We start from the raw sequence: 27,681 nt of genomic DNA on the forward strand, positions 1-27,681 counted from the left end.
ACTTCTTACTAGACACATTGCTGAAGGCAATGGAAACAAAAGCAAACATCAACTATTGGGACCTCATCAAGATAAAAACCTTCTGCACAGTGTAGGAAACAATCAACAAAACTAAAAGGCAGCCTACAGAATGGGAGAAGATATTTGCAAATGACATAGCTGAGAAAGGGTTAATATCCAAAATCTATAAAGAACTTATCAAACTCAACACCCAAAAACCAAACAGCTCAGTTAAGAAATGGACAGGAGACATGAATAGACATTTTTCCAAAGAAGACACCCAGATGGATAACAGACACATGAAAAGATGGTCAACATCGGGGCACCTGGGTGGCTCAGTCAGTTAAGCATCTGACTTTGGCTCAGGTCATGATCTCACGGTTGGTGAGTTCGAGCCCCACGTTAGGCTCTGTGCTAACAAAACAGCTCAGAGCCTGGAGCCTGCTTCGGATTCTGTATCTCTCTGTCTCTCTTCCCATCCCCTGCTCGTGCTCTGCCTCTCTCTGTCTCTCAAAAATTAATAAATGTTAAAAAAAATTAATAAAAAAATTAAAAAAAAAAAGATGGTCAACATCATTCATCATCAGGGAAATACAAATCAAAACCACAATGAGATACCATCTTACACCTGTCAGAACGGCTAAATTTAACACCACCAGAAACAACAAGTATTGGTGAGGATGCAAAGAAAGGGGAACCCTTAAAAAAAAAAAAAAGAAAGGGGAACCCTTTTGCACTACTGGTGGGAATGCAAATTGGTGCAGCCAAAGAATAGTACAGAGGTTCCTCAAGAAATTAAAAATAGAACTACCCTACAATCCAGCAATTGTACTGTTAGGTATTTGCCCAAAGGATACAAATATACAGATTTGAAGGGGTACATGCACCCCGATGTTTATATCAGTATTATAAACAATAACCAAACCATGCAGAGAGTGCAAATGTCCATCAACTGATGAATGGATAAAGAATATTTGGTATATGTACCCAGTGGAATATTACTCAACCATCAAAAAGAATGAAATCTTGCCATTTGCAATGATGTGGATGGAGCTAGATGTATTATGCTAAGAGAAATAAGTCAATCAGAAAAAGACAAATACCATATGATTTCACTCCTATGTAGAATCTAAAAAACAAAACAGATGAACATATAGGAAGGGGGGGTGAGAGAGAAGAGAGGGAAACAAACCATAAGAGACTTTTCATGACAGAGAACAAACTATGGATTCACGGAGGGAGGTGGGTAGGAGATGGGCTAGATAGATGATGGGAGGGCACAAGTGCCCTAAGGAGGGCACTTGTGATAAGCACTGGGTGTTATATGTAAGTGATCAATCACTGAATTCTATTCTTGAAACCAATATTGCACTGTATGTCAACTAAAATTTAAATTAAAAAAAATAAAAAGTAAAAAAAAAAATAAAAAGCCCACTACAAAAAAAGTGTTAAACATACAATTACTATGTGACTCAGCGATTCTACTTCCTCTTATAGGTATATACCCAATACAGCTGAAGACATATATTCACACAAAAACTTGCACATGAGTGTTCATAACAGTATTATTTTTCATAATGCTACCAAACTGACAAATTAGTAAACAAAATGTGGTATATCCTTGCCATGGGATATTATTCAGCCAGAAATAAGGAAGAAAGTACATGTTATAACATGGATGAATTTTGAAAACATTATGTTAACTGAAAGAAGGCAATTACAAAAGGCCACATATTCTATGATTCCAGTTATATAAAATAGCCAGAACAAGTAAACCTATAAAGAACCCTTTTCCTCAGCTTGAAAAACTGATCGATGGTTAATTCTCACACTCTATTCTACTAGGAGGGTGTTAAAGGTAACATTGTCAACATTGCTGGTGGTAAAAATGATGATAAGTTGTATCCAGACTAGGAAGGGCTATAAATGAATTATGAATAAATGATAAATATACTATATGTAAATAACTCCTATGAAAAGCACCATACTTTGAATTTCCCTGACTCTTCATTTTTATTTATTTTTGAGACAAAGAGAGACAGAGTGAGGGTGGGAGGAGGGGGAGAGAGAGAGGCTCCAAGAATTTGAAGCAGGCTTCAAACTCTGAACTGTCAGCAAAGAACCTGAAGCAGGGCTGGAACTCACGAACTGCGAGATCATGACCTGAGACGGAGTCAGATACTTAACCGACTAAACCACCCAGGTGCCCATGAATTTCCCTGACTTATAATCTGGCATGTCTCTTGTGGGGACCCTGGAAGCTATGTCCATGTGCTATCACAAAAGATACTAGATCTCATCTTCTTGTATCTGAGTTGTCCCCAAACTGCTAAGTAAACTGCTTCATGGACTTCTGTGAAAACTGATCCCACTAAAGAGGAACACCATTTCTGCCCTGCTTGCAAGTTGTATTCTTGTTGTTTACTTGAATATGAGAAGAACCTTAATTGGGTAAGAGCCAAATTCTAAGACTCTTATAAGAAAACAGAGGGGGAAAATTTAATGACATTGAATTGTGCAATGCACTCTTGGCTATGACACCGAAAGCACAGGCAAAGAAAAAATAGATAAATTGGACTACATATAAATTAAAGCTTTTGGGGTGTCTAGTGTGGCTCAGTCGGTTAGGTGTCCGAATTCAGTTCAGGTCATGATCTCATGGTTCATGAGTTTGAGCCCCACATGGGCCTCTCTGTTGTCAGCGGAGAGCCTGCTTTGGATTCTCTGTCTCCCTCTCTCTGCCCTTCCCCCCCCCCCCCCTCTCTCTCTCTCTCTCTCTCTCTCTCAAAAATAAACATTTAAAAAAAATGAATGCTTTTGTACAACAAAGGATACTGTCAACAGAATGAAAAGGTAACCCACAGAATGGGGGAAAATATTTGCAAACTTTATATCTGATAAGAAGTTAAAATCTCAAATATATTAAAAAAAACTCCTATAAAACGGGAACCCTCTTGCACTGTTGGTGGGAATGCAAATTGGTGCAGCCACTCTGGAAAACAGTGTGGAGGTTCCTCAAAAAATTAAAAATAGACCTACCCTATGACCCAGCAATAGCACTGCTAGGAATTTACCCAAGGGATACAGGAGTACTGATGCATAGGGGCACTTGTACCCCAATGTTTATAGCAGCACTCTCAACAATAGCCAAATTATGGAAAGAGCCTAAATGTCCATCAACTGATGAATGGATAAAGAAATTGTGGTTTATATACACAATGGAGTACTATGTGGCAATGAGAAAGAATGAAATATGGCCCTTTGTAGCAACATGGACGGAACTGGAGAGTGTTATGCTAAGTGAAATAAGCCATACAGAGAAAGACAGATATGTACGGTTTCACTCTTATGTGGATCCTGAGAAACTTAACAGAAACCCATGGGGGGGGGGGAAGGAGAAAAAAAAAAAAAAGAGGTTAGAGTGGGAGAGAGAGCCAAAGCATAAGAGACTGTTAAAAACTGAGAACAAACTGAGGGTTGATGGGGGGTGGGAGGGAGGGTAGGGTGGGTGATGGGTATTGAGGAGGGCACCTTTTGGGATGAGCACTGGGTGTTGTATGGAAACCAATTTGACAATAAACTTCATATATTGGAAAAAAAATAAATAAATATTCAAAACAAATTAAAAAAATAAAAAAACTCCTATAACTCAACAATAAATAAATAAGCTGATTAAAAAATGGGCAATTGACTTGAGTAGACATGTCACAAAAGAAGATACATAAGTGGCAAATAAGCACATAAAAAGATGCTCAATATCACTAGCCATTAGGGAAATAGAAATCAAAACCATAATGAGATACCGTCTTACACCCATGAGGATGGCCATTAGTTAAAAAACACAGCTGGGGCACCTGGGTGGCTCAGTTGGTTAAGTATCCAACTTTGGCTCAGGTTCTCGTGTTTCACGAGTTTGAGCCCCACATCAGGCTCTGTGCTGACAGCTCAGAGCCTGGAGCCTGCTTCAGATTCTGTGTCTCCCTCTCTCTCTGCCCCTCCCCGACTCATGTTCTGTCTCTCAAAAACAAATAAAAACATTAAAAAAATTTTTTTAAAAACACAGAGTTGTAATCATCAAGACAGTTTGGTATTGGCACAAAAACAGACACATGGATCAATGGAATAGAAAACCCAAAAATGGACCCATAAATATGTGGCCAACTAATCTTTGACAAAAGCAGGAAAGAGTATCCAGTGGAAAAAAAGTCTCTAGCAAATGGTGTTAGAAGAACTGGACAGCAACATGCAGAAGAATGAACCTGGACCACCTTCTTCTACCATACACAAAAATAAACTCAAATGGATGAAAGACCTAAACATAAGACAGGAAGCCATCAAAATCCTAGAGGAGAAAACATGCAACAACCTCTTTGACTTCAGCCATGGAAACTTCTTACTTGACATGTTTCTGGAGGCAAAGGAAACAAAAGCAAAAATGAAATACTGGGACCTCATCAAGATAAAAACCTTCTGCATGGTGAAGGAAACAAACAGCAAAACTAAAAGGCAACCAATAGAATGGGAAAAGATATTTGCAAATGACATTTCAAAGAAGACATCCAGATGGCTAACAAACACATGAAAAGATGCTCAACATTACTCATCATCAGGGAAATACAAATCAAACCACAATGAGATACCACTTCATACCTGTCAGAATGGCTAAAATTAACAACTCAGGCAACAAAAGATGTTGGCGATGCAGAGATGTGGAGAAAGAGGAACACTTTTGCACTGCTGGTGGGAATGTAAACTGGTTCAGCCACTGTGGAAAACAGTATGGAGGCTCCTCAAAAAATTAAAAATACAACTACCTTACAATCCAGCAATTGTACTACTAGGTATTCATCCAAAGGATAAAAAAATGCTGATTCAAACGGCACATGCACCCTGATGTCTATAGCAGTGCTATCAACGATAGCCAAATTATGGGAAGAACCCAAATGCCCATCAATTGATGAATGGATAAAGAAGATGTGCTACATACAATGGAATACTACTTGGCAATGAGAAAGAATGAAATCTGGCCATTTGTAGCAATGTGGATGGAACTAGAGATTATTATGATAAGTGAAACAAGTCAGGCAGAGAAAGACAGATACCATATGTTTTCACTCATACAAGGATCCTGAGAAACTTAACAGAAGACCAGGGGGGAGGGGAAGGGGAAAAAAAAGTTATAGAGAGGGAAGGAGGCAAACCATAAGAGACTCAAATACTGAGAACTAAGGGTTGATGAGAGGTGGGAGAGAAGGGAAAGTGGGTGATGGGCACTGATGAGGGCACCTGTTGGGATGAGCACTGGGTGTTGTATGAAAACCAACTCGACAATAAACTATATATATACATATAAAGATGTGGTACATATAAACAATGGAATACTACTCAGCGATCAAAAAGAATAATCTTGTCATTTGCAACACAATGGATGGACCTAGAGTGTATTATGCTAAGCTAAATAAGTCAGTCAGAGAAAGATAAATGTCATGATTTCACTCATATGTGGAATCTGAGAAACATAACAGATAATCATAGGAGAAGGGAAAGAAAAATAAGATAAAAACAGAGAGGCAGGCAAACCATAAGAGACTCTTAAATATGGAGAACAAACTGAGGATTGCTGGAGGGGAAGTGGCTGGGACGGGTGGGTTAAAGGGTGATGGGCATTAAAGAGGGCACTTTTTGGGATAAGCACTGGGTGTCATTTGTAAGAGGTAAATCACTGAAGCCAAGATTACACTGTATACTAATGTGAATTTAATTTAAAAAACAAAATAAAAATACAATTGCACTTATGTTTGAATACATCCTAGAAAAAAAATGTCTTGGAAAATAAAAAACTACTATGTATATTCTTCATGCTTTTCTGCCTTTCTTGAAATTTATATTTTCAATGAACATGTATTTTATAATTGAAGATAGATGTATTTTTGTTTCTAAAGAAAAAAATATATTCAAAATCTTGGAGCAGAGTTAATCTGTCATTGTGTCAATTTTGTGGCAGGATGATGTAACTAACTTTTTTCCTTAGAACGTATTGACATTCATTTAAAGATAACGTAACACATTTGTGTTCATTAAGGTAGTCTGTGGATATGATTAAACATGAATGCCCACCTTATAGTAAGAAATAAAATGAAAATTGTAAACAAAACAAAACAAAACAAAAACACACAGAAAATAGTAAGTGTTGGCAAGGATGTAGAGAAATTGGAATGCTCGTACATTTTACGGAGAATGTAAAATAGTACAGCTGATATGGAAAAGAGTATGGCAGCTCCTCAAAAAGTTAAAAATGAGAATTACCATATGATCCAGCAATTTCACTTTGAAGTATATACCTAAAAGAAGTGAAAGAAGAGATACAAAGAGATATGTGAACACTATGTTCAAAGCAGCATTATTCACACTGGCCAAAAGATGAAGCAACCCAAATGTCCACAGACAGTTGAATGCATAAACAAAATGTGGTATATACATATAATGGAATATATTAATCCTTTAAAAAGGAAAAAAATTTCTGACACAGGCTACAACATTGGTGAGGACATTATGCTAAATGAAATTTGTCACAAAAGGACAAATACTGTATGATTCCATTTATATGAAGTATCTAGAATGGTCAAAATCATAGAGAGAAGTTAGAATAGTGTTTGATAGGAACTACAGGATGGAGAAATGGGGGGCTATTGTTTAATGTATGGAGTTTCAGTTTTGCAAGAAGAAAAAAGTTCTGAGCGAAAAAAAAGTGATGGTTCTACAACAATATGAATGTACTTTAACTGTATAGTTAAAAAGAGTTAAAATGGTAAGTTTTATGATATATATATTTTACTACAATAAAAAAATGAAAAAGAATCTTTCTAATTTTTCTTCCACATATAGCACTATATAGAGTACTTCCAGCAAAAGCATGTTTATACAACAGAAAACCACAGACATCATTCCATATGTACAAAATTCTCCTGGTGTGGCACAAACAGAAAAATAGGGAGGAGGGGGAACCAGAAAATAGATACAAGTGCCAAATGCTAATACTTACCACTAAACCAGCAGTTTGTGAAGATGGAGTACTTGTTAAGAGGTCTCTGCTTTTCTTATCAGGAGTACTAGAATTTGTACTCTATAAATGTTTTGTGAAATAGGGGATTAAATAGCAGAAAGAAAGAAAAAAAATTAATACAGTAAAAACACAGTATCAAATTAGTAGACTAGATCATAATGTGTCAGACTAATAAAATTTTAATGTGCTAATTAAATTTTAAACCACTAGACAAGAAACTAAAAAATCTTCTGGCTTGAGCTAGGTCAAGAAACTCCTAAGAGAACTCTATGTAGGACAAGAACTATGCAAGAATACTTTGCGTGAAATCACTATTAATTTCAGAAGGAACACTAATTTAAGTTTTCAACTAGGAAATGGTGATATGATTATCTTTTTTACTGCTAATAAAAGTATTTTACTTTTAGAATTTGTTTAATTCCTAGTATATTATTTTACTTTTTATGGAAAGGGATTTTAAGTTATTTCTGAAGCTGTTAAAAATATGTGTAATAAGGATAATTGGTTTAAAATAATACATACAAATGTATATAGACACTTCCATATATGCAGTATCAAAGTCGGAGAAATAATAAAGGCTCAATTCCTATTTTTTGAAGATGCAAAGAATCAGACACACAGAGAGACAGGTAGACAAATCAAGAAAGAGAGAGCAAGAGAAAGACAGGATCAGAGACCTAAAAGTTTAAGAGAGAGAGGTAGGGATGGGGGAGGGAGGAAATGGGAAAAGGAGGAAAGGGAGAAGGAAAGGGAGGGAGAATGAGGAGACAAAAGAGATGAAGGAAAAAAAGAGAAAGATTGAGAAGAGAGAGGGAGAGAGAAGGATGAAGAAGATAGAGACCAACAACTATGAACAGAAAGAAACTAACAGAGAAACAGAATTAGAGACAGAGAAGAACAGATGGAGAGAGATCAAGACAGAGATAGGATGAAGAGAGACAGAGCTTGAGACTGAGAGACAAAAACCAGGGAAGGTGAAGACAAACAGGCAGCTGCGAAAGAGAGTGACAGAAATATTCAAAAAGAAGACAGAAAACTTTATTTCTAGCAATCAGCTGTCTTTTCAACTGTTGGATTCCATGAAACAATTAGTGCCTCTGATAAATCTCTTTGAATAGGTGTTTATTATATGCAGCCAACTCTGGAACACAAACTCAGAGTTGGAACTTGAACATCATAGGCAAATTTGTGTTAGGTTTCTTTTTTTTTTATTTTCTCTTTTTTTTTTTTCTTTCATTTTTCCTTTCCTTTCTGGCTTAAAATCTCTTAAAATAGCTGTTTGTTCAAGACAAAGATGGGATTGTTTATTAGGAAAATTTTTATCAAAAATTTTATGTATATTTAGCTGGTACACTGTCAGCTCTTGAATTCACTAGCTATTTAATCTTTCTTCATCTGGGAAAGGGAATGATGGGGATTATTCTACCCCTAGGGATTGCTGTGCAAAGGTTACGAATAATACATGTAAAGAGAACCTACAGTGCCTACAGAGTAGGAGATATTCAATGATAGCTAGAATTTATTATTGTGGCTGCCACGGAGGTGTTCTGTTCAGACCTCCGTGAAGTGAGAACCTGCTGTTCCAGTGCAAAGAGTGCAGTTACCTGACAGCGCCCCAGTCCTCCCCCCCACAACCCTCCCAACTTCTCTGGAATCTGCTTCAGCTTTCAGGTTGAGGCCATCATCTTCTCAGGCAACCCCCAGCCAACGTTTGAGCATAGAAGCCCAATGTAAGACTCCTGTAATAGATAACCTTTGCTCCAGACCTCCTTATGGGGAAAGCTTCTGGCACACTTGCAATGAGGGCTGAGACTATTCCTGCCCAATACTGCTTTCTCCCTATATTCCTTTCTCAGCTGTTATCCCCTCCAGCATACCACTTGAATGAACTCTTAACTCTGTCTGAATATATACTTCCCCATGGTCCCAAGAGACATAATTGTTAACTATCAATCCACTAAAAAAAACCTGCCTATATACAGCTATAAATATAAAGCTCTCTGCATTTTTTCCTAGATTTGTTAACAAATCTATGTATATCTAAATCTTTCCAATAAGTACATTTTCTGGATATAGGCTTTTAAAGAATTAGTTAAAAGAAGACCAGTGCTTACCGATGCAGATTCCATGGACTGAGGCAAAAGAACGTTGGTAACTGGTCCACCTGCACTGGTTTCAATAACAGATCTCTGGTGAGATGATGGAACCTTGATTTTTAGATGACGAGAACTTAACTTTGCTTGAAAATTTTTATCTGTATGTTCAGGATCTTTTTCAGGCTGAAATAAATTCATAATCACGAAATATACTCCATCATGAAATACATTCCATAATCATGAAATACACTGTAAAATTATTTGCAGCACTTCTCAGATGTCTTATTTTACTGTAATATTAATGTAATAATTATTACAATTAAAATAGGGTATATTTATCAATCATATAAATATTATATATATAATTCTATTCTTATTTCCTCAACTTGAAAAAGAGTTTTCAACTTAAAGATAAAGGTCTTGTAAAAAAAAAAAAAAGTAAAGTTTTCTACATATTTAAAAATAAAATCTATTGAAAGACAAAACAGTTTGAAATACACGCAACTCGGGGTGCCTGCGTGGCTCAGTTAAGCATCTAACTTCAGCTCAGGTCATGATCTCAAGATCCATGAATTCGAGCCCCACAATGGTCTCTATGCTGACAGCTGGAGCCTGCTTCAGATTTTGGTCTCCCTCTGTCTCTGCCCCTCCCTCGCTCACACTCTTTCTCTCTCTCAAAAATAAATAAGCATTAATAAAAAAAAGAAATACACACAATTCAAAAAATTTCCCTACTACATTTAAGGTAACCTCTCTTAAACAGTGTTCCATGAAAACAGATAATAATGAGATTTATCTACCTGTCGGTAGTTCTAACTAAATTTTAGGGAAAACATCAAATGTATTTATATAAATGTATTTATTATGCAGTCATCTTCATTTAAGAAATCAAAAGTACTCTCTAAGACATCAGGAAGCTGCAACTACAAGAAAGCATGTTCCTTTACCAATTAATCCCTCCATTGAAAATTGCATATTGCTCAGTGACTGCTTGTCTTGTGTGACTTGTCCAATACAGTATTCCCACTTTACATATATTCAACATAACTGAGGAGGTGAAATTTGAGTTGAGTCCTGAAGAATGACAGTAGTTTTGAGTTGGGGCTGAGGGGATAAACACAATGGTAGAGAGAGGTAGGGGAAGGAAGGAAGGAGCTATAAAGTTCATTTCAATCAAAGGAAAGAACAATGGTATGGAGCAAACAGCAAGGTATTTACTGGCATCTACTGACTTGCTACTCTCATGTGTATGAAGCAAACAGCTTTTTCTCTCACTCCTGTCACCATTCTCAGCAATTTCATCACGCAAGTTGATAACTCATCTAACTAACTAACCCTCCTGCAATTTTCAGTGGTTGACCTTTGCATTTTCAATAACTTTTTCGCTTCATGGTATTTTAGTCATTCTGTGATCAAACATAGCTCTTACCATCAACAGAAATTACAGAATCACCAATTTGAATAGCTTCTTATATCCTTCCAACCTATGTTCAATTATGTTCATGAAATCAACTCCCCTCCATTGAAATTTCCAATTTACTGATCCTACCATTCTATCTTGATACATTACCCTTCTCCTGTCTTATTCCTTCCTCATCTACCAACATCTATCCTTGTAATTACGTGTGATCCCTTCTTCTATCACAGATATCTGACAAACCCCCAGCCCTAGATGACTCCTGATATCAATATCTTCTGTACCTCCACTGCAGCTGAGTGCTGGGAAAACCATACAATCTGGCATATCAAAGTCACCACAAACTCAAAAGGAGTAGCCACAGACTGGCAACTCTTCTGCATTTCTCTAGCTTCTCATGATTATGTCACTCTCTTCCCATTTTCCTGAAACCTCTGGTCTCCTTCCTTCTCCCATTCTCAGCTGACAGCCTTACCTCATACTTCCCCACAACAACAGAGGTAATCAAACGGACATGACCATTAAGGACTCAATTTTGGGGGCCTGGTGCAAACTAAAAATGTGGGGGTTCCTTGTTTAAAAAACTATTAAACATGTCAAGGCAAGAGAGCATTAAATGAAATGTGGGATCCTTCTAAGCACAAAGCCCATGCTGCTACCACTATTTTTACAAATATACCACAATGGTAATATCTCTACTCTTATTTTAAATTTTTTTCACATTTATTTATTTTTGAGAGAGAGAGAGAAAGAGTGTGAGCGGGGGAGGGGCAGAGAGAGAGGGAGATACAGAATCTGAAGCAGCTCCAGGCTCTGAGCTGTCAGCACAGAGCCCAACGCAGGGCTCGAACCCATAAGCTGTGAGGTCATGACCTGAGCCGAAGTCAGACACTTAACCAACTAAGCCACCCAGCCACCCCTCTCTACTCTTTCAAAGGCCAGTTCCTCCACTTGTATTCTGGATCCCATCTTTCCTCATCTTTTCAAAGACTTCTCTCTTCCCCTAGTTGTATACGAAGTTTGTTGGGGTTTTTAAAAACAGCTTTATTGAGATATAATTCACATACCATAAAACTCATTCACTTTAAGAGTAAAATCAATGTTTTTTAGTATGTTCACAGGGTTGTACAACCACTATAGCCTAATTTTAGAACATTTTTGTCCCTCCTAAAAGAAACTCTGTTCCCATTAGCAGTATATCTGCTAATGGAGTAAAAACAAAACAAAACATGTTTCCTCTGACCCTGCCTCTCCTTCTAATTACTGTGCTTTTTCTTAATTCCCCTTCAGAGTCAAGCTCTATATGTAATCATTACTTCCTCACTTCTTTTTTCTTTTTTTCCACCTTTATTGAGGAAAAATTGACAAATATAATTGTATATATGTGAAGTGTACAAGTAACAGTATATACATATACACTGTTGAATGATAACCAAGATCAAGATAATTAATATATCCACCATCTGACATATTAATTTTGTGTGTGTGTGAGAAAGTTTAGAATCTACTCTCAGTAACTTACAAGTATGTAACGGTGTATTATGATCATCATTATGCCATACATCAGATCTTCAGAACTTACTCTCATTATGACTGAAAGTTTGTACCTTTAGACATACATCTCCCCATTTCCCTAGACTCCTAGCCTCTGGCAACTACCATTGTATTTTCTATTCTTTGTTTCTATTCTTTGTTTTGTTTTTTGGGTATTTTTGGGTTTTGCTTGTTTTTTAGGATTCCACATATAAGTGATACCATGCAGTATTTGTCTTCCTCTAGTTTATTTCATTTAGCATAATGCCCTTCAGGTTCATATATGGCAAGATTGTAAATGGCAAGATTTTCTTCTTTTTTTATAACCAAATAATATTCCATTATCTGTATCTATATATCTATATCTATATCTATATCGCTTTCTTTACCCATTCATCTATTGAAGGACATTTAGGCTGTTTCCATATCTTGGCTATTGAGAATAATACTGCAGTGAACATGGGAGTGCAGATATCTCCCTGAGATACTGATTGCATTTCCTTTTCCTTTGGATCTATACCCAGAAGTAACACTATAGGATATAGTTCTATTTTTAATAGTAACAGTAGTTTTATTTTTAATTTTATGAGGAGCCACCATATGGTTCTCCACAATACTTGTACCAGTTTACATTCCCACTAACAGTATTTAAGCTGTTAAGTATTTTTTCCACATCTTTGCCAAAATTTGCTCTTATCTTTCTGCTAATAGCCATCCTACCAGATATGAGGTGATATCTCATTGTGGTTTGCATTTCCATTTCTCAGATTATTAGCGATATTGAGCACTTTTTCATGTACGTTTTGACAACTTTTACATCTTCTTTGGGAGAATATCTATTCCGGTATTTTGCACGTTTTTTAATTGGATTATGTATTTGCTTTTTTGTTACTGAATTGTATAGGATCTTTAACTATTTTGAATATTAACTCCTTATAAGATATATGATTTGTAAATATTTTCTCTCATTCTTTGGGTTGCTTTTCCAATTAATTGTTTTATTAAAAAATAAGTTTATTTATTATAAATTTATTAATTCCTTTGCTGTATAGAAGCTCTTTAGTTTGATGTTGTCTCACTTTAGTTTTTCTTGCATGCTCCTTTCGTGTCTTATCAAAGAAATCATTGCCAAGACCAATGTCAAGGACGTTTTTCCCTACGTTTTCTTCTAGGAGTTTTATATTTTCAGGTTTTATATTTACATCCTTAATCCATTTTGAGTTAATTTTTGTGAGTGGTATAAGATAGGGGTCCCGTCTCATTCTTCTGCATGTGGATATCCAATTTTCCCATTACCATTTATTGAAGAGATTATCCTTTCCCCAGTTTGTGTTCTTGGCACCCTTGTCAAAAATAAGTTGGCTGTATATATGTGGGTTTACTTCTGGGCTCTCTATTCTGTTCCACTGGTATATGTGCCAGTGCTGTACTATTTCCATTCTACAGATTTGTAATATATACTGAAATCAAGAAATGTGATATCTCCAGTTTTGTTCTTCTTTCTCAAGATTGCTTTGGCTACTTGGGGGTCTTATATGGTTCCACACAAATTTGAGGAGAGTTTTTCTATTTCTGAGAAAAAATGTGATTGGAATTTTGAAAGGACAGCATTGGCTGTGTAGATTGCTTTGGGTAGATGGACATTTTCACAATATTAATTCTTCCAATCTAAAAACATGCAATATCTTCCCATTTCTTTGTGTCCTCTTCGATTTCTTTCATCAGTGCCTTAGAGTTTATAGTGTACAGGTCTTTTACCCCCTTGGTTAAATTTATCTCTAAGTATTTTATTGTTTTTGATGAGATTCTAAATGGGATTTTTAAAGAAAAAACACAGTTCTTTCCTCCACTGAGTATTTCTCTTGTGAGTCTCCTTTACTACTCATTCAAAACACTCACACTTCTGATACTTCTGGTCACTACATGTGTTGGGAGTTTTCCCCACAACAAAATTTCTCTGCAACACCAGCTAGATGTCCTACAATTCAACTCGATTCTAACACTGTTTACCTGGAGATAATATCAGATCCCACAGGTTAAAGGCTTAGTCCCACAAGACTGCTCCCATACTAATCCAGATGCCAATCACAAGTAGTAGGTCCCCAGGTTATCCTCAAGTTCTATACAATTTGGCAACAAATTGGAAGCCCCCATCACCCTATCCTCAGGTTCAATTAATTTGCTAGGGCAAATCACATAACCCAGGGAAACACTTACATTTACTAATTTATTAAAGGATATATACTAATATACAGTGAGGTCTGGGAGGGTCCCAAACATAAGAACTCACCAACCTAGAAGCTCTTCAAATCTCCTTCTATTAGAATTTTTATGGAGGGTTCCTCATGTAGGCATAATCAATTACTAACTTCATTCCAGCTCCTTTCCCCTCTTTGGAGAAGGGAGTGACTGGGTTGAAAATTTCAAGCTTTTAATTATGGCGTGGCCTTCCTGATGACCAGGTCCATCTAGGAGCCACAAAGGAGTCCACCCAGAGTTGTCTCATGAACAGAAGATCCTCTAGTATTCTTATAACTTAGGGATTTACAAGGGTTTTAGGAGCCTTGTGTCAGGGATGGGGTCAAAAAAAATATTAAAACAAGAGACGCTCCTGGTGTTCTTAACACTTAGGAAATTACAAGCACTTAGGAGCTGTGTGCCAGGAAATGGGGATGAAGACCAAAATATATATTTCCTCTTATCTCACAGGATTGCTTTCTGATTTCTGTTTCAAATAGTTTAATGCTAGTGTATAAGAACATAACAAATTGTTGTATGTTGATTTTGTATTCTGCAACTTTACAGAATTTATCCATTAGTTCTGACAGTTTTTTGGTAGAGTCTTTAGGGTTTTCAATATATAATATCATGCCATCCACAAAGAGATAATTTCCCTTCTTCCTTTCCTATATGCATGATTTTTACTTCTTTTTCTTATCAAACTGCTCTGGCTAAAATGTGCAGTACTATACTGAATAGAAGTGGCAAGAGTGAACATCTTTTCTTATTCCTGATCTTAGAGGAAAAACTTTTAACTTTTCATCACTGAGTATGATATAAGCTATGGGCTTGTCATATGTAGCCTTTATTATGTTGAGGTATGTTCCTTCTATACCTAATTTGTTGAAAGTTTTTATTATGAAAGGATGTTGAATTTTGTCCAACGCTTTTCTGCATCTATTGAAATGATATGCTTTCTATCCTTCATTCTGTTAATGTGGTGTATCTCATTAACTGATTCTCTTATGTTGAACTATACTTTCATACCAGGGATAAATCCTATTTGATTGTGAAATATGATGTTTTCAATTCGCTCTTGAATTTGGTTTGCTAGTGTTTTGTTGAGGATTGTTATCTACGTTCATCAGGAATATTGGCCCGTAATTTTCTTTTCCTTTAGTGTCCTTTCCTGGAGTTGGTATCACAATAAAAGCTGTCCTTGTAAAATGAGTTTGGAAGTGTTCCTTCCTCTTCAGTTTTTAGAAAAGTTTGAGAAGGACTGATATTAATTCTTCTTTAAACATTTAAACATTAGATGAGGCACCTGAGTGTCTCAGTTGGTTGAGTGTCCAACTCTCGATTTCAGCTCAGGTCATGATCCCAGGGTTGTGAGACTGAACCCCACATCAGGCTCTGTGCTGAATGTGGAACCTGCTTAAGACTCTCTCTCTCTCTCTCTCTCTCTCTATCCAAAGGGAGCCAATTCCCGTCACTGAACTTGCTTGCCACCGTGCAAACGCCCACCGCTGTGCTTCTGTGGATCCATCCCTCCGACAGGCCTGCTTCCCTCCCGGTGCTGTGGGGCCCCTCCCACAAGGGACCACCGAAGGCAAAGCTAGCTAAGCCTGCCCCTCCCGCCCCTGTGCACCTTGCAGAACCACCTGGCTAATACGCCCTTGACCAGATCCCATCAAAGCAGCACCACAAGCCTGGCAGTATGCAAGTAGCCCAGACAGGGCCACACCACTCCACAGTGAGTCCTGCCCCTGGGAGAGGGGAAGATGAGGTACACACCAGTCTGACTGTGGCCCCAGTGGTGGGCTGGGGGCAGACATCAGGTCTGACTGTGGCCCTGACACAAGTTACTGCTAACAGCACAGGGGAAGTGTCCTGCAGTTTGGAGGTACCACAGGGACTACCCAAAATGATGAAATGGAATAATTCTCCTCAAAAGAAACTCCAGGAAGTAGCGACAGCTAATGAATTGATCAAAAACGATTTAAGCAATATAATAGAACAAGAATTTAGAATAGTAGTCATAAAATTAATTGCTGGGTTTGAAAACAGCATAGAGGACAGCAGAGAATCTATTGCTACAGAGATCAAGGGACTAAGAAATAGTCATGGGGAGCTAAAAAATGCTATAAATGAGCTGCAAAATAAAATGGAGGCAGCCATAGCACGGATTGAAGAGGCAGAGGAGAGAATAGGTGAATTAGAAGATAAAATTATGGAAAAAGAGGAAGCTGAGAAAAAGAGAGATAAAAAAATCCAGGAGTATGAGGGGAGAATTAGATAACTAAGTGATGCAATCAAATGGAACAATATCCATATCATAGGAATTCCAGAAGGAGAGAGAGAAAGGGGCTGAAGGTATACTTGAACAAATTATAGCTGAGAACTTCCCTGATCTGGGGAAGGAAAAAGGCATTGAAATCCAAGAGGCACACAGAACTCCCTTCAGATGTAACTTGAATCGATCTTCTGCACAACATATCACAGTGAAACTGGCAAAATACAAGGATAAAGAGAAAATTCTCAAAACAGCTAGGAGTAAACATGCTGCCAGAAAGGAATGGCAGGAAATCTTCAATGTGATGAACAGAAAAAAAAATATGCAGCCAACACTCCTTTATCCAGCAAGTCTGTCATTTAGAATAGAAGGAAGGAGACATAAAGGTCTTCCTAAACAAACAAAAACTAAAGAAATTTACCACCACTAAACCAGCCCTACAAGAGATCCTAAGGGGGATCCTGTGAGACAAAGTGCCAGAGATATCAGTACAAGCATGAAACCTACAGACATCATAATGACACTAAACCCCTATCTTTCATAATAACACTGAATGTAAATGGACTAAATGCGCCAACCAAAAGACATAGGGTATCAGAATGGATAAAAAAGCAAGACCCATCTATTTGCTATCTACAAGAGACTCATTTTAGACACAAAGATAACTTCAGATTGAAAGTAAGGGGATGGAGAAGTATCTATTATGCTACTGGAAGTCAAAAGAAAGCTGGAGTAGCCATACTTATATCAGACAAACTAGACTTTAAATTAAAGGCTGTAACAAGAGATGAAGAAGGACATTATATAATAATTACAGGGTCTATCTATCAGGAAGAGCTAACAATTATAAATGTCTATGCACCAAATACGGAAGCCCCCAAATATATAAAACAATTAATCACAAACATAAAGCAACCTTATTGATAAGAATGTAGTAATTGCAGGGGACTTTAATACCTCACTTAGAGCAATGGATAGATCATCTAGACACAGAATCAACAAAGAAACAAGGGCCCTGAATGATACATTGGATCAGATGGACTTGACAGATATATTTAGAACTCTGCATCCCAAAGCAACAGAATATAATTTCTTCTCGAGTGTACATGGAAGATTTTCTAAGAGAGATCACATACTGGGTCACAAAATAGCCCTTCATAAGTATAAAAGAATTGAGATCATACCATGCACTCTTTCAGACCACAAGGCTATGAAACTTTAAATCAACCAAGAAAAAGTCTGGAAAACCTCCAAAAGCATGGAGGTTAAAGAACACCCTACTAAAGAATGAAGGGGTCAACCAGGAAATTAGAGAAGAAATTTAAAAATATATGGAAACAAATGAAAATGAAAATACAATAATCCAAACACTTTGGGATGCAGCGAAGGCAGTCCTGAGAGGAAAATACATCGCAATCCAGGCCTATCTCAAGAAACAAGAAAAATCCCAAATACAAAATCTAACAGTACACCTAAAGGAAATAGAAGCAGAACAGCAAAGAACCCCAAACCCAGCAGAAGAAGAGAGATAATAAAGATCAGGGCAGAAATAAACCATATAGAATCTAAAAAAACTGTAGAGCAGATCAATGAAACCAAGAGTAGGTTTTTTGACAAAATAAACAAAATTGATAAACCTCTAGCCAGGCTTCTCAAAAAGAAAAAAGGAGATGACCCAAATACATAAAATCATGAATGAAAATGGAATTATTACAACCAGTCTCTCAGAAATACAAGCAATTATCAGGGAATACTAGGAAAAATTATATTCCAACAAACTGGACAACCTGGAAGAAATGGACAAATTCCTAAGCACCCACACACTTCCAAAACTCAAACAGGAAGAAATAGAAAACTTGAGCAGACCCATAACCAGCAAATAAATTGAATCAGTTATCAAAAGTCTCCCAACAAATAAGAGTCCGGGACCAGATGGCTTCCCTGGGGAAGTCTACCAGACATTTAGAGCAGAGATAATACCTATCCTTCTCAAGCTGTTCCAAAAAATAGAAAGGGAAGGAAAACTTCCAGACTCATTCTATGAAGCCAGCATTACTTTGATTCCCAAACCAGACAGAAACCCCACAAAAAAAGAGAACTACAGGCCAATATCCCCGATGAATATGGATGCAAAAATTCTCAACAAGACACTAGCAAATCGAATTCAACAGCATATAAGAATTAATCACCATGATATATTGGGATTCATTCCTGGGGTGCAGGGCTGGTTCAACATGCACAAATCAATCAATGTGATACATCGCATTAATAAAAGAAAAGATAAGAACCATATGATCCTGTCAATCGATGCAGAAAAAGCCTTTGACAAAATTCAGCACCCTTCCTTAATAAAAACCCTCAAGAAAGTCAAGATAGAAGGAACATACTTACACATCATAAAAGCCACTTATGAAAAGCCCACAGATAATATCATCCTCAATGGGGAAAAACCGAGAGCTTTCCGCCTGAGATCAGGAACACGACAGGGATGTCCACTCTCACCGCTGTTGTTTAACATAGTGTTGGAAGTTCTAGCATCAGCAATCAAACAACAAAAGGAAATCAAAGGCATCAAAATTGGCCAAGATGAAGTCAAGCTTTCACTTTTTGCAGATGACATGATATTATACATGGAAAACCCAAAAGACTCCACCAAAAGTCTACGAGAACTGACACATGAATTCAGCGAAATCGCAGGATACAAAATCAATGTACGGAAATCAGGTGCATTCTTACATACTAATAATGAAGCAATAGAAAGAGTAATAAAGAAACTGATCCCATTCACAATGGCACCAAGAATCATAAAATAACCTAGAAATAAACCTAACCAAAGATGCAAAAGATCTGTATGCTGAAAACTATAGAAAGCTGATGAATGAAATTGAAGAAGATATAAAGAAATGGAAAAACATTCCGTGCTCATGGATTGGAAGAATAAATATTGTTAAAATGTCAATACTCCCAAAGCTATCTACACATTCAATGCAATCCCAATCAAAATTGCACCAGCATTCTTCTTGAAGCTAGAACAAGCAATCCTAAAATTTGTATGGAACCACAAAAGACCCCGAATAGACAAAGTAATATTGAAGAAGACCAAAGCAGGAGGCATCACAATCTCAGACTTTAGCCTCTACTACAAAGCTGTAATCATCAAGACAGCATGGTATTGGCACAAAAACAGACACATAGATCAGTGGAATCGAATAGAGACTCCAGAATTGGACCCACAAAAGTATGGCCAACTAATCTTTGACAAAGCAGGAAAGAATATCCAATGGACAAAAGACAGTCTCTTTAACAAATGGTGCTGGGAGAACTGGACAGCAACATGCAGAAGGTTGAAACTAGACCACTTTCTCACACCATTCACAAAAATAAACTCAAAATGGATAAAGGACCTGAATGTAAGACAGGATACCATCAAAACCCTAGAGGAGAAAGCAGGAAAAAACCTCTCTGACCTCAACCGCAGCAATTTCTTACTTGACACATCCCCAAAGGCAAGGGAATTAAAAACAAAAATGAACTATGAGGACCTCATGAAGATAAAAAGCTTCTGCACTGCAACAGAAACAATCAACAAAACTAAAACGCAACCAACAGAATGGGAAGATATTTGCAAATGACATATCAGACAAAGGGCTAGTATCCAAAATCTATAAAGAACTCACCAAATTCCACACCTGAAAAACAAATAATCCAGTGAAGAAATGGGCAGAAAACATGAACAGACAATTCTGTAAAGAAGACATCCAGATGGCCAAGAGGTACATGAAAAGATGCTAATGTCACTCCTCATCAGGGAAATACAAATCAAAACCACACTCAGATACCACGTCATGCCAGTCAGAGTAGCTAAAATGAACAAATCAGGAGACTATAGATGCTGGAGAGGATGTGGAGAAACAGGAACCCTCTTGCACTGTTGGTGAGAATGCAAACTGGTGCAGCCGCTCTGGAAAACTGTGGAGGTTCCTCAAAAAATTAAAAATAGATCTACCCTATGACCCAGCAAATAGCACTGCTAAGAATTTACCCAAGGGATACAGGAGTGCTGATGCATAGGGGCACTTGTACCCCAATGTTTATAGCAGCACTTTCAACAATAGCCAAATTATGGAAAGAGCCTAAATGTCCATCAACTGACGAATGGATAAAGAAGTTGTGGTTTATAAACACAATGGAATACTACATGGCAATGAGAAAGAATGAACTATGGCCTTTTGTAGCAACATGGATGGAACTGGAGAGTGTTATGCTAAGTGAAATCAGTCATACAGAGAAAGACAGATACCATATGTTTTCACTCCTATGTGGATCCTGAGAAACTTAACAGAAGACCATGGGGGAGGGGAAGGGAAAAACAGTTAGAGAGGGAGGGAACCAAACCATAAGAGACCCTTAAAAACTGAAAATAAACTGAGGGTTGATGGGGGGGTGGGATGGAGGGGAAAGTGGGTGATAGGCATTGAGGAGGGCACCTGTTGGGATGAGCACTGAGTGTTGTATGGAAACTAATTTGACAATAAATTTCATAGTAAAAAAAAAAAAAGATTTTCTCTCTTTCTCTGTCTGCCCCTCTTCCACAGCTCATGCTTTCTCTCTAAAATAATTTTTTTTTTTTTAAATTATACATTTGGTAGAATTCACCAGTGAAGTCATCTGGTGTCTCAATTGCCAGAGATTTTTTATTACTGATTCAGTCTCCTTGCTTTTTGTCTGTTCAGATTTTTTATTACTTAATTTTTCAGTCTAGGTAAGTTTCTATCTGTTTCTAGGAATTTATCCATATATTTATCTAATTTGTTTATGTATAATTACTCATGGTACTGTTATGTTCCTTTGTATTTCTGTGGTATGAACTGTAGTGTCTCCTCTTTCATTATAATTTTATTAATTGGAGTAATCTTTCTTTCTTTTTTAAAGTTTATTTATTTATTTTGAGAGAGAGAGAGATAGAGAGAGAGAGGTAGAGGGAGAGATCAGAGAGAGAATCCCAAGCAGGTTCCACACTGCCGTGCAGAGCCCCACACAGGGCTTGAACTCACAAACTGTTTAGGACCTGAGTCAAAATCAAGCGTTGAGCATTTAAATGACTGAGCCACCCAGGCACCCCTCTTTCTTTCTTAAACTGGACAAAAGTTTTTCAATTGTTCATCTTTTAATAAAACTAACTCTTAGTTTTGTTAATGATTCCTATTGTCTTTCTAATCTCTATTTCATTTATTTCTTCTTTAATTTTTATTTCTTTCCTTCTGCTAACTTTGGACTTTGTTCTTTTTCTAGTTCCTTGCAGTATAAGGTTACGTTGCTTATTTGAGACCTTAATTTTTTCTTAAGGACAGTATTTATCACTATAATGTTCTCTCTTGGGTTACTTTTGCAGCATCCCTTAAGTTTTGGTATGTTGTGTTTCCATTTTCATTTGTCTCAAGATATTTTTGGTATCTCTTTTGATTTCTTCGACTCATTAGTTGCTCACAAATGTGTTAATTTTCACATATATGTGAATGTTCTCCCTTTCCCTTTTTTTAAGTGTCTTTGAGAGAAAGAGAGAAGGAGCATGAGTGGCTGAAGGGCAGAGAGACAGAATCCCAAGCAGGCTCTGATAGTTCAGACATGGGGCTCAAACCCATGAACCATGAGATCATGAGCTGAGTCAAAACCAAGAGTCGGTAGCTTAACTGACAGAGCCACCCAGACACCCTCCCCCCTTTCCTTCTGTTACAAATTTTTAGTGTCATGCCAATGTGTTCAGAAAAGATAGTTGATATAATTTCAATCTTTTTAAATTTGGTAAGACTTGTTTTGTGCCACAACATGTAATCTATCCTAGAGCATGTTCCATGTGCACTGAGAAGAATGTGGACTCTATTGTTGTTAAATAAAATGTTTTGTATATGTCTGTTAGGTCCATTTGGTCTAAAGTGTTGTCCAAATCCATTATTTCCTCCATGATTTTCTCTCTGGATCATCTATTCATTGTTGAATAATAGGGTATCGAAGTATTCTACTATTATTGCATTGTTGTGTATTTCTGCCTTGAGACCTGTTAATGATTATGTAATATAATTAAGTGCTTCAGTATTGCGTCTGTATATATTTAACTTGTTATATCCTCTTGATGAATTGACCCCTTTATCATTATGTAATAACATTGTCTGTTATTACAGCTTTAACTTAAAATCTATTTAGTCTGATAAAAGTATACCTTTTATCATCAGGAGTATACTCCTGTTCTCTTCTAGTTTCCATTTCCATGGAATAATTTTTTCCATTCTTTCACTTTCAGCTTAATTGTCTTTAAAGCTTAAGTGAGTCTCTTGTAGGCAGCATGTAGTTGCGCTATTTTTTATTCCCCCACTTTGTGTCTTTTAAATGAAGAATTTTAATCATTTAAAGTAATTTTTGATAGGTAAGAACTTACTGATAGTAAGCACTATCATTTTTTAATTACTTTCTGATTGTTCTACAGTTCCTTTGTTCCCTTCTTCCTCTCTTGCTGTCTTTTTTATGAACGAATGATCTTTTTAAAATTTTTTTAAATGTTTTATTTATTTTTGACAGAGAGACAGACTGCAGGTAGGGGAGGGGCAGACAGAGAGAGGGAGACACAGATTCTGAAGCAGGCTCCAGGCTCTGAGCTGTCAGCACAAAGCCCGATGCGGGTTTCGAACTCATGAACTGTGAGATCATGACCTGAGCTGAAGTCGGATGCTCAACGGACTGGGCCACTCAGGTGCCCCTCTTTATGAATGGATGATTTTTATAGTGGTATGCCTTGATTCTTTTCTCTTTATCATTTGTGAGTCACTTAAAGATTTTGGCTTTGGGATTACCATAGGGCTTTCAAAATACTTGTAATAGTCTATTTTAAGATGATAACAAATCAACTTCAACTGCACAAAAATATTCTACTCCCCACCTCCACATATGTTTTATGTTTTTGGTGTCCCAATTTACTTCTTTTTATATGTTATATTTCCTTCTTTTCTATAACTCTTCAATCTATTCTAATCTGGCTTGTCTGTCACCAGTCCACTAAAATTATTCATGCTAGAGTCATTGGTTTCCTTCTTGATTGTGAATGCAACTGACTTTTAAAAAACTAACAAATTTTTTAGAGAAGTTTGAGGTTCACAGAAGAATTGAGCAAAATGCATAGAGTTCCCATATACCCCTTGACCATACTCATGCACAATCTCCCTTATTTAACGTACTGCAACACAGTGTTACATTTATTAGGATAGATAAACTTATACTGGCATATTATTTTCCTTCTCCTTGAAGAACTTCCCTTAATATTTCTTAAAAGGAAGGCCTACTGGCAACAAATTATAAATTTTTGTTTGTCTGAGAAAATCTTTAATTGTCCCTCATTTTTGAAGGAGAATTTCACAAGGTATAGAATTCTAGCTTGGTTGTTTTTTTCTCTCAGCAAATATTTCACTTCAGTCTTTTATTTCTTAATAGTTTCTAAGGAGAGGTCTGTAATGCTTACCTTTGCTCTTCTATAAGTAAGGTGTTTTTCTTCCTCTGGCTTCTTTAAAAATTTTTTTCTTTCTCTTTGATTTTCTGATGTTTGAATATAATAAATCTAGATGTAGTTTTGGGAGCATTTATCCTGTGTGGTATTCTGTGAACTTCCTGAATCTATGATTTGGTATCTGACAATAATTTTGGGAAATTCTGACTCATTATTGCTGCAAATGTTGCTTTTGTTCCTTTTTCTGTTTCTTTTCTTTCTGGAATTCCAATTATGTGTATGTCACACCTTTTGCAGTTGTTTCACAGTTATTGAATAGTTTGGTTTTTGTTTTGTTTTTTTGTTTTTTTTCTCTTTTTTCTCTTTGCTTTTCAGTTTTGGAAGTTTCTTCGGTCATATCCTCAAACTTAGGTATTCTTTCCTAAGTTGTGTCCAGTCTACTAATGAGTCCATCAAAGGCATTCTTTATTCTTGCTATAGTATTTTTAATCTCTAGAATTTCTTTTTTGATCTTTCTTAGAACATCTATCTTTGTGTTTATATTATTCATCTGTTCTTGCATGTTGTCTACTTTTTCCTATAATGTCCTTAGCATATTAATCATAGTTATTTAAAAATTCTGGTCTGATAATTCTAATACTACTGCCACATCTGACTCTGATTCTGATGTTTATTCAGTCTCTCAAACTTTTTTTTGCCTTTTAATATGCCTTGTAATTTTTTGCTAAAAGGTAGACAAGATGTACTGGTTAACAGGAACTGTGGCAAATAGGCCTATAGTAATGTAGTGGTAAGATGTGGGGGGAGGGGAAGCAGTCATAGGGCTGTGATGACATCTTTTTTGTTTATTGTTTAGCCTGTGCTTCTGGATGGTAAAATTCACCAGTGTTTCTTGGTTCTCACACCTCCTTAGGTGGGACAGCACAGCTAGAGAGAGGTGTAGTTGTGTATTTCCTGTTCTTTTTTTAAGTTTATTTATTCATTTTGAGAGAGAGAGAGAGCAAGGGTGCACACGTGTTGGGGAGGAGCAGAGAGAGAGGGAGAGAGAGAATCCCAAGCAGGATCCGCACTGTCAGTGCAGAGTCCCATGCGGGGCTTGAACTCACAAACTGTGAGATCATGACCTGAGCTGAAATCGAAAGTTGGACCCTTAACCAGATGAACTACCCAGGCTCCCCTGTAGTTGGGTATTTCCATTCCCCCATGTGGAAGTTAGAGGAAGCTAGAATTGGAGTATTTTTCTTTCCTCATTTGAAAAAGCAGAGCTGGCTGGAGTTGGGTACTTCCCTTCCCCCAGGTAGGATAGCCTCTGCTAAAATACCAGCAAATTAAGCTCTGGTAAAATATTTTCTTCTGATGGAAGGCTTTGTTAAGAACAAAATACTCCAGGGGCACCTGGGTGGCTCAGTTGGTTAAGCAAACAACTCTTGATTTTGGTTCAGGACATGATCTCAAGGTTTGTGGGATCAGGTTCCATGTTGGGCTCCATGCTGAGCATGGAGCCTGCTTGAGATTCATTCTCTCTCTCTCTCTCTCTCTCTCTCCCCCTCTCCCCTGCTTTATATTTCTCTCAAAATAAATAAAAAAATTTTAAAAAACATTAAAAAAGAACAAAAAAGAACAGAATATTCTAGTGTATTTCCAAATGGTTCTTTTTCCCTTCTCACTACTAAAAGCATGAGGGGATTTTTCTTTGATATTTACTGTGAGGACTTGGTAGAGGTCCCTCCTAGAAGTAAAGCTCATAAAAGCATTGAGGCCCCCTGATGACTGTGTTCCTCTTGAGTTTTTAACTCTCAGTGTTGTCCTCAGTGAGCCTCCAGCAACTCACCAATCACACTAGCACTGGTTCCTATTCCAGCACTGGTTCTCAGGGAGGTTTCTGTTCACACATTTCTGTTCCAGTAAGTCATGATTGTCTATATCCACTGACCTGTCTTTCCAAGTTTTACTGCAGCACTTTAGCCTATGACCTTATTTTTCTGACATGCCTAAAAAGAGTTGTTGATTTTTCACTTTGTTCAGCTTTTTACTTGTTAGGACAGAGAGGTGACTTCTAAGTTCCTTACATGCTAGACCAGAAATTTGAAGTCCTCCAATTTTATAAAGTTCTTTATAACACTGGGATTCCAAGCAACATTCAGCATTGTTAACCACTCCCTCTTTTAGGAGTAAATGCTCTCCTCTCTTGTCTTCTATGATACCATATTCTGTTTATTTCCCTCCTTTTCTCTGTCCATTCTTACTTTTGTACCTGACCATAAAGCTTTCCAAGGAATGATCCTGGACTCTTGTCTCTTCCTCACTTGATAGATACTCATTCTTTCTAACATGCTTTCATCTATTTCTATGAATTTAAAACACTGTACACTTCTTTTCTGTCCTAACCTGCAGAGTTGTAGCCAATGGTCCTTCCAACACTTTCATTTTCAGGTGCCCTCAAACTTCCTGCCTTTCCTATCACAGTAAATAGCACCTTTATCCACCAAAGATGGTTAATACAGAAACCTAGATGTCTTTTTTGACACCTCTCATTCTTTTACCCTCTATATCCGATTCTTGAACTCTACAGGCGTAATTATCTTGAATCCATGCTTATTTTTCCATCTCTCCTACAAAAAACCCTAGTCAAAGGCACCACAATCTTTTTTTTTTTTTTAATGTTTACTTTTGAGAGATTGCGTGCAGGGGAGGGACAGAGGGAGAGGGAGACAGAGGATCCGAAGTGGGCTCTGCACTGACAGCAGACAGCCTGATGTAGGGCTTGAATTCACAAATCACGAGATCATGACCTGAGCCCAAATTGGACGCTTAACTGACTGAGCCACCTACGCGCCCCAAAGCCACCACAATCTTGCACCTAAAATATCTGCAACTTCATCCTACGGAGTCTTCCTACTGACAGTCTTGCCCTTTTGCAATTTTCTCCCCAATGTATACAATGACAGTAAAGTGTAGTGTAAAGAATACAGGATTAGATCCAGAAAGACCTGCCACAAACTCTTCAAACATACTAATTAATATCTAGATCTCATTTTTCTCAGCTATAAAATGGGTGGAAACAAAACAAAACAAAACAAAAACTTAGGTGATAGGAATGCTATAAGGAAAAGATACAATTTATAAAAAAAGTGCTTAGAATAATGCTTAGCATTGAATACTCACTCAAATAGTAGCTCTATTACATACTAAACAAAATTCAATTTCCTCCCCAAAGATCTCTAGACTCTAGGACTAAAGTACTAATTCACAAATATTCCTCAGCAGAAAACACTGCTGTGGACATACAGCAAATGTCTTATTTTTACCTTAAATGAATGTTTAATAGACATCCACTTATCCAAAAGGAATCTGGAAAATCTGTAAATTTCAATTCTCTTTCACTAAACCTATATAGAGTATATATTCAAGTAACAATAATATTAACTACTAAATTCAAAAAATATTTGAAATTATTGACTTAAATAACTGAAAAATAATTCCTATAAAACTGTTAGTTAAGAATATGCTCTGGGACTGTTAAAAACTGAGAACAAATTGAGGGTTGATGGGGGGTGGGAGGGAGGG

The 27,681-nt window shown here is 37.0% G+C and overlaps 1 protein-coding gene across 2 annotated transcripts in view; it reads right to left on the reverse strand.

Moving 5' to 3' along the window:
* MEIKIN (meiotic kinetochore factor) overlaps positions 1-27,681 on the reverse strand; it is a 79,773-nt gene that overhangs the window by 20,823 nt on the left and 31,269 nt on the right. For both annotated transcript variants that reach the window (XM_049649126.1, XM_049649124.1), the window contains exons 10-11: positions 9,178-9,342; positions 7,043-7,123 (exon numbers count right to left, since the gene is read on the reverse strand). In XM_049649126.1, the coding sequence (XP_049505083.1) occupies positions 7,043-7,123; positions 9,178-9,342 (246 nt within the window). The remainder of the gene's footprint in view (positions 1-7,042; positions 7,124-9,177; positions 9,343-27,681) is intronic.

The sequence above is a fragment of the Panthera uncia genome, assembly GCF_023721935.1.
Source record: "Panthera uncia isolate 11264 chromosome A1 unlocalized genomic scaffold, Puncia_PCG_1.0 HiC_scaffold_17, whole genome shotgun sequence".
Classification (NCBI taxonomy): domain Eukaryota; kingdom Metazoa; phylum Chordata; class Mammalia; order Carnivora; family Felidae; genus Panthera; species Panthera uncia.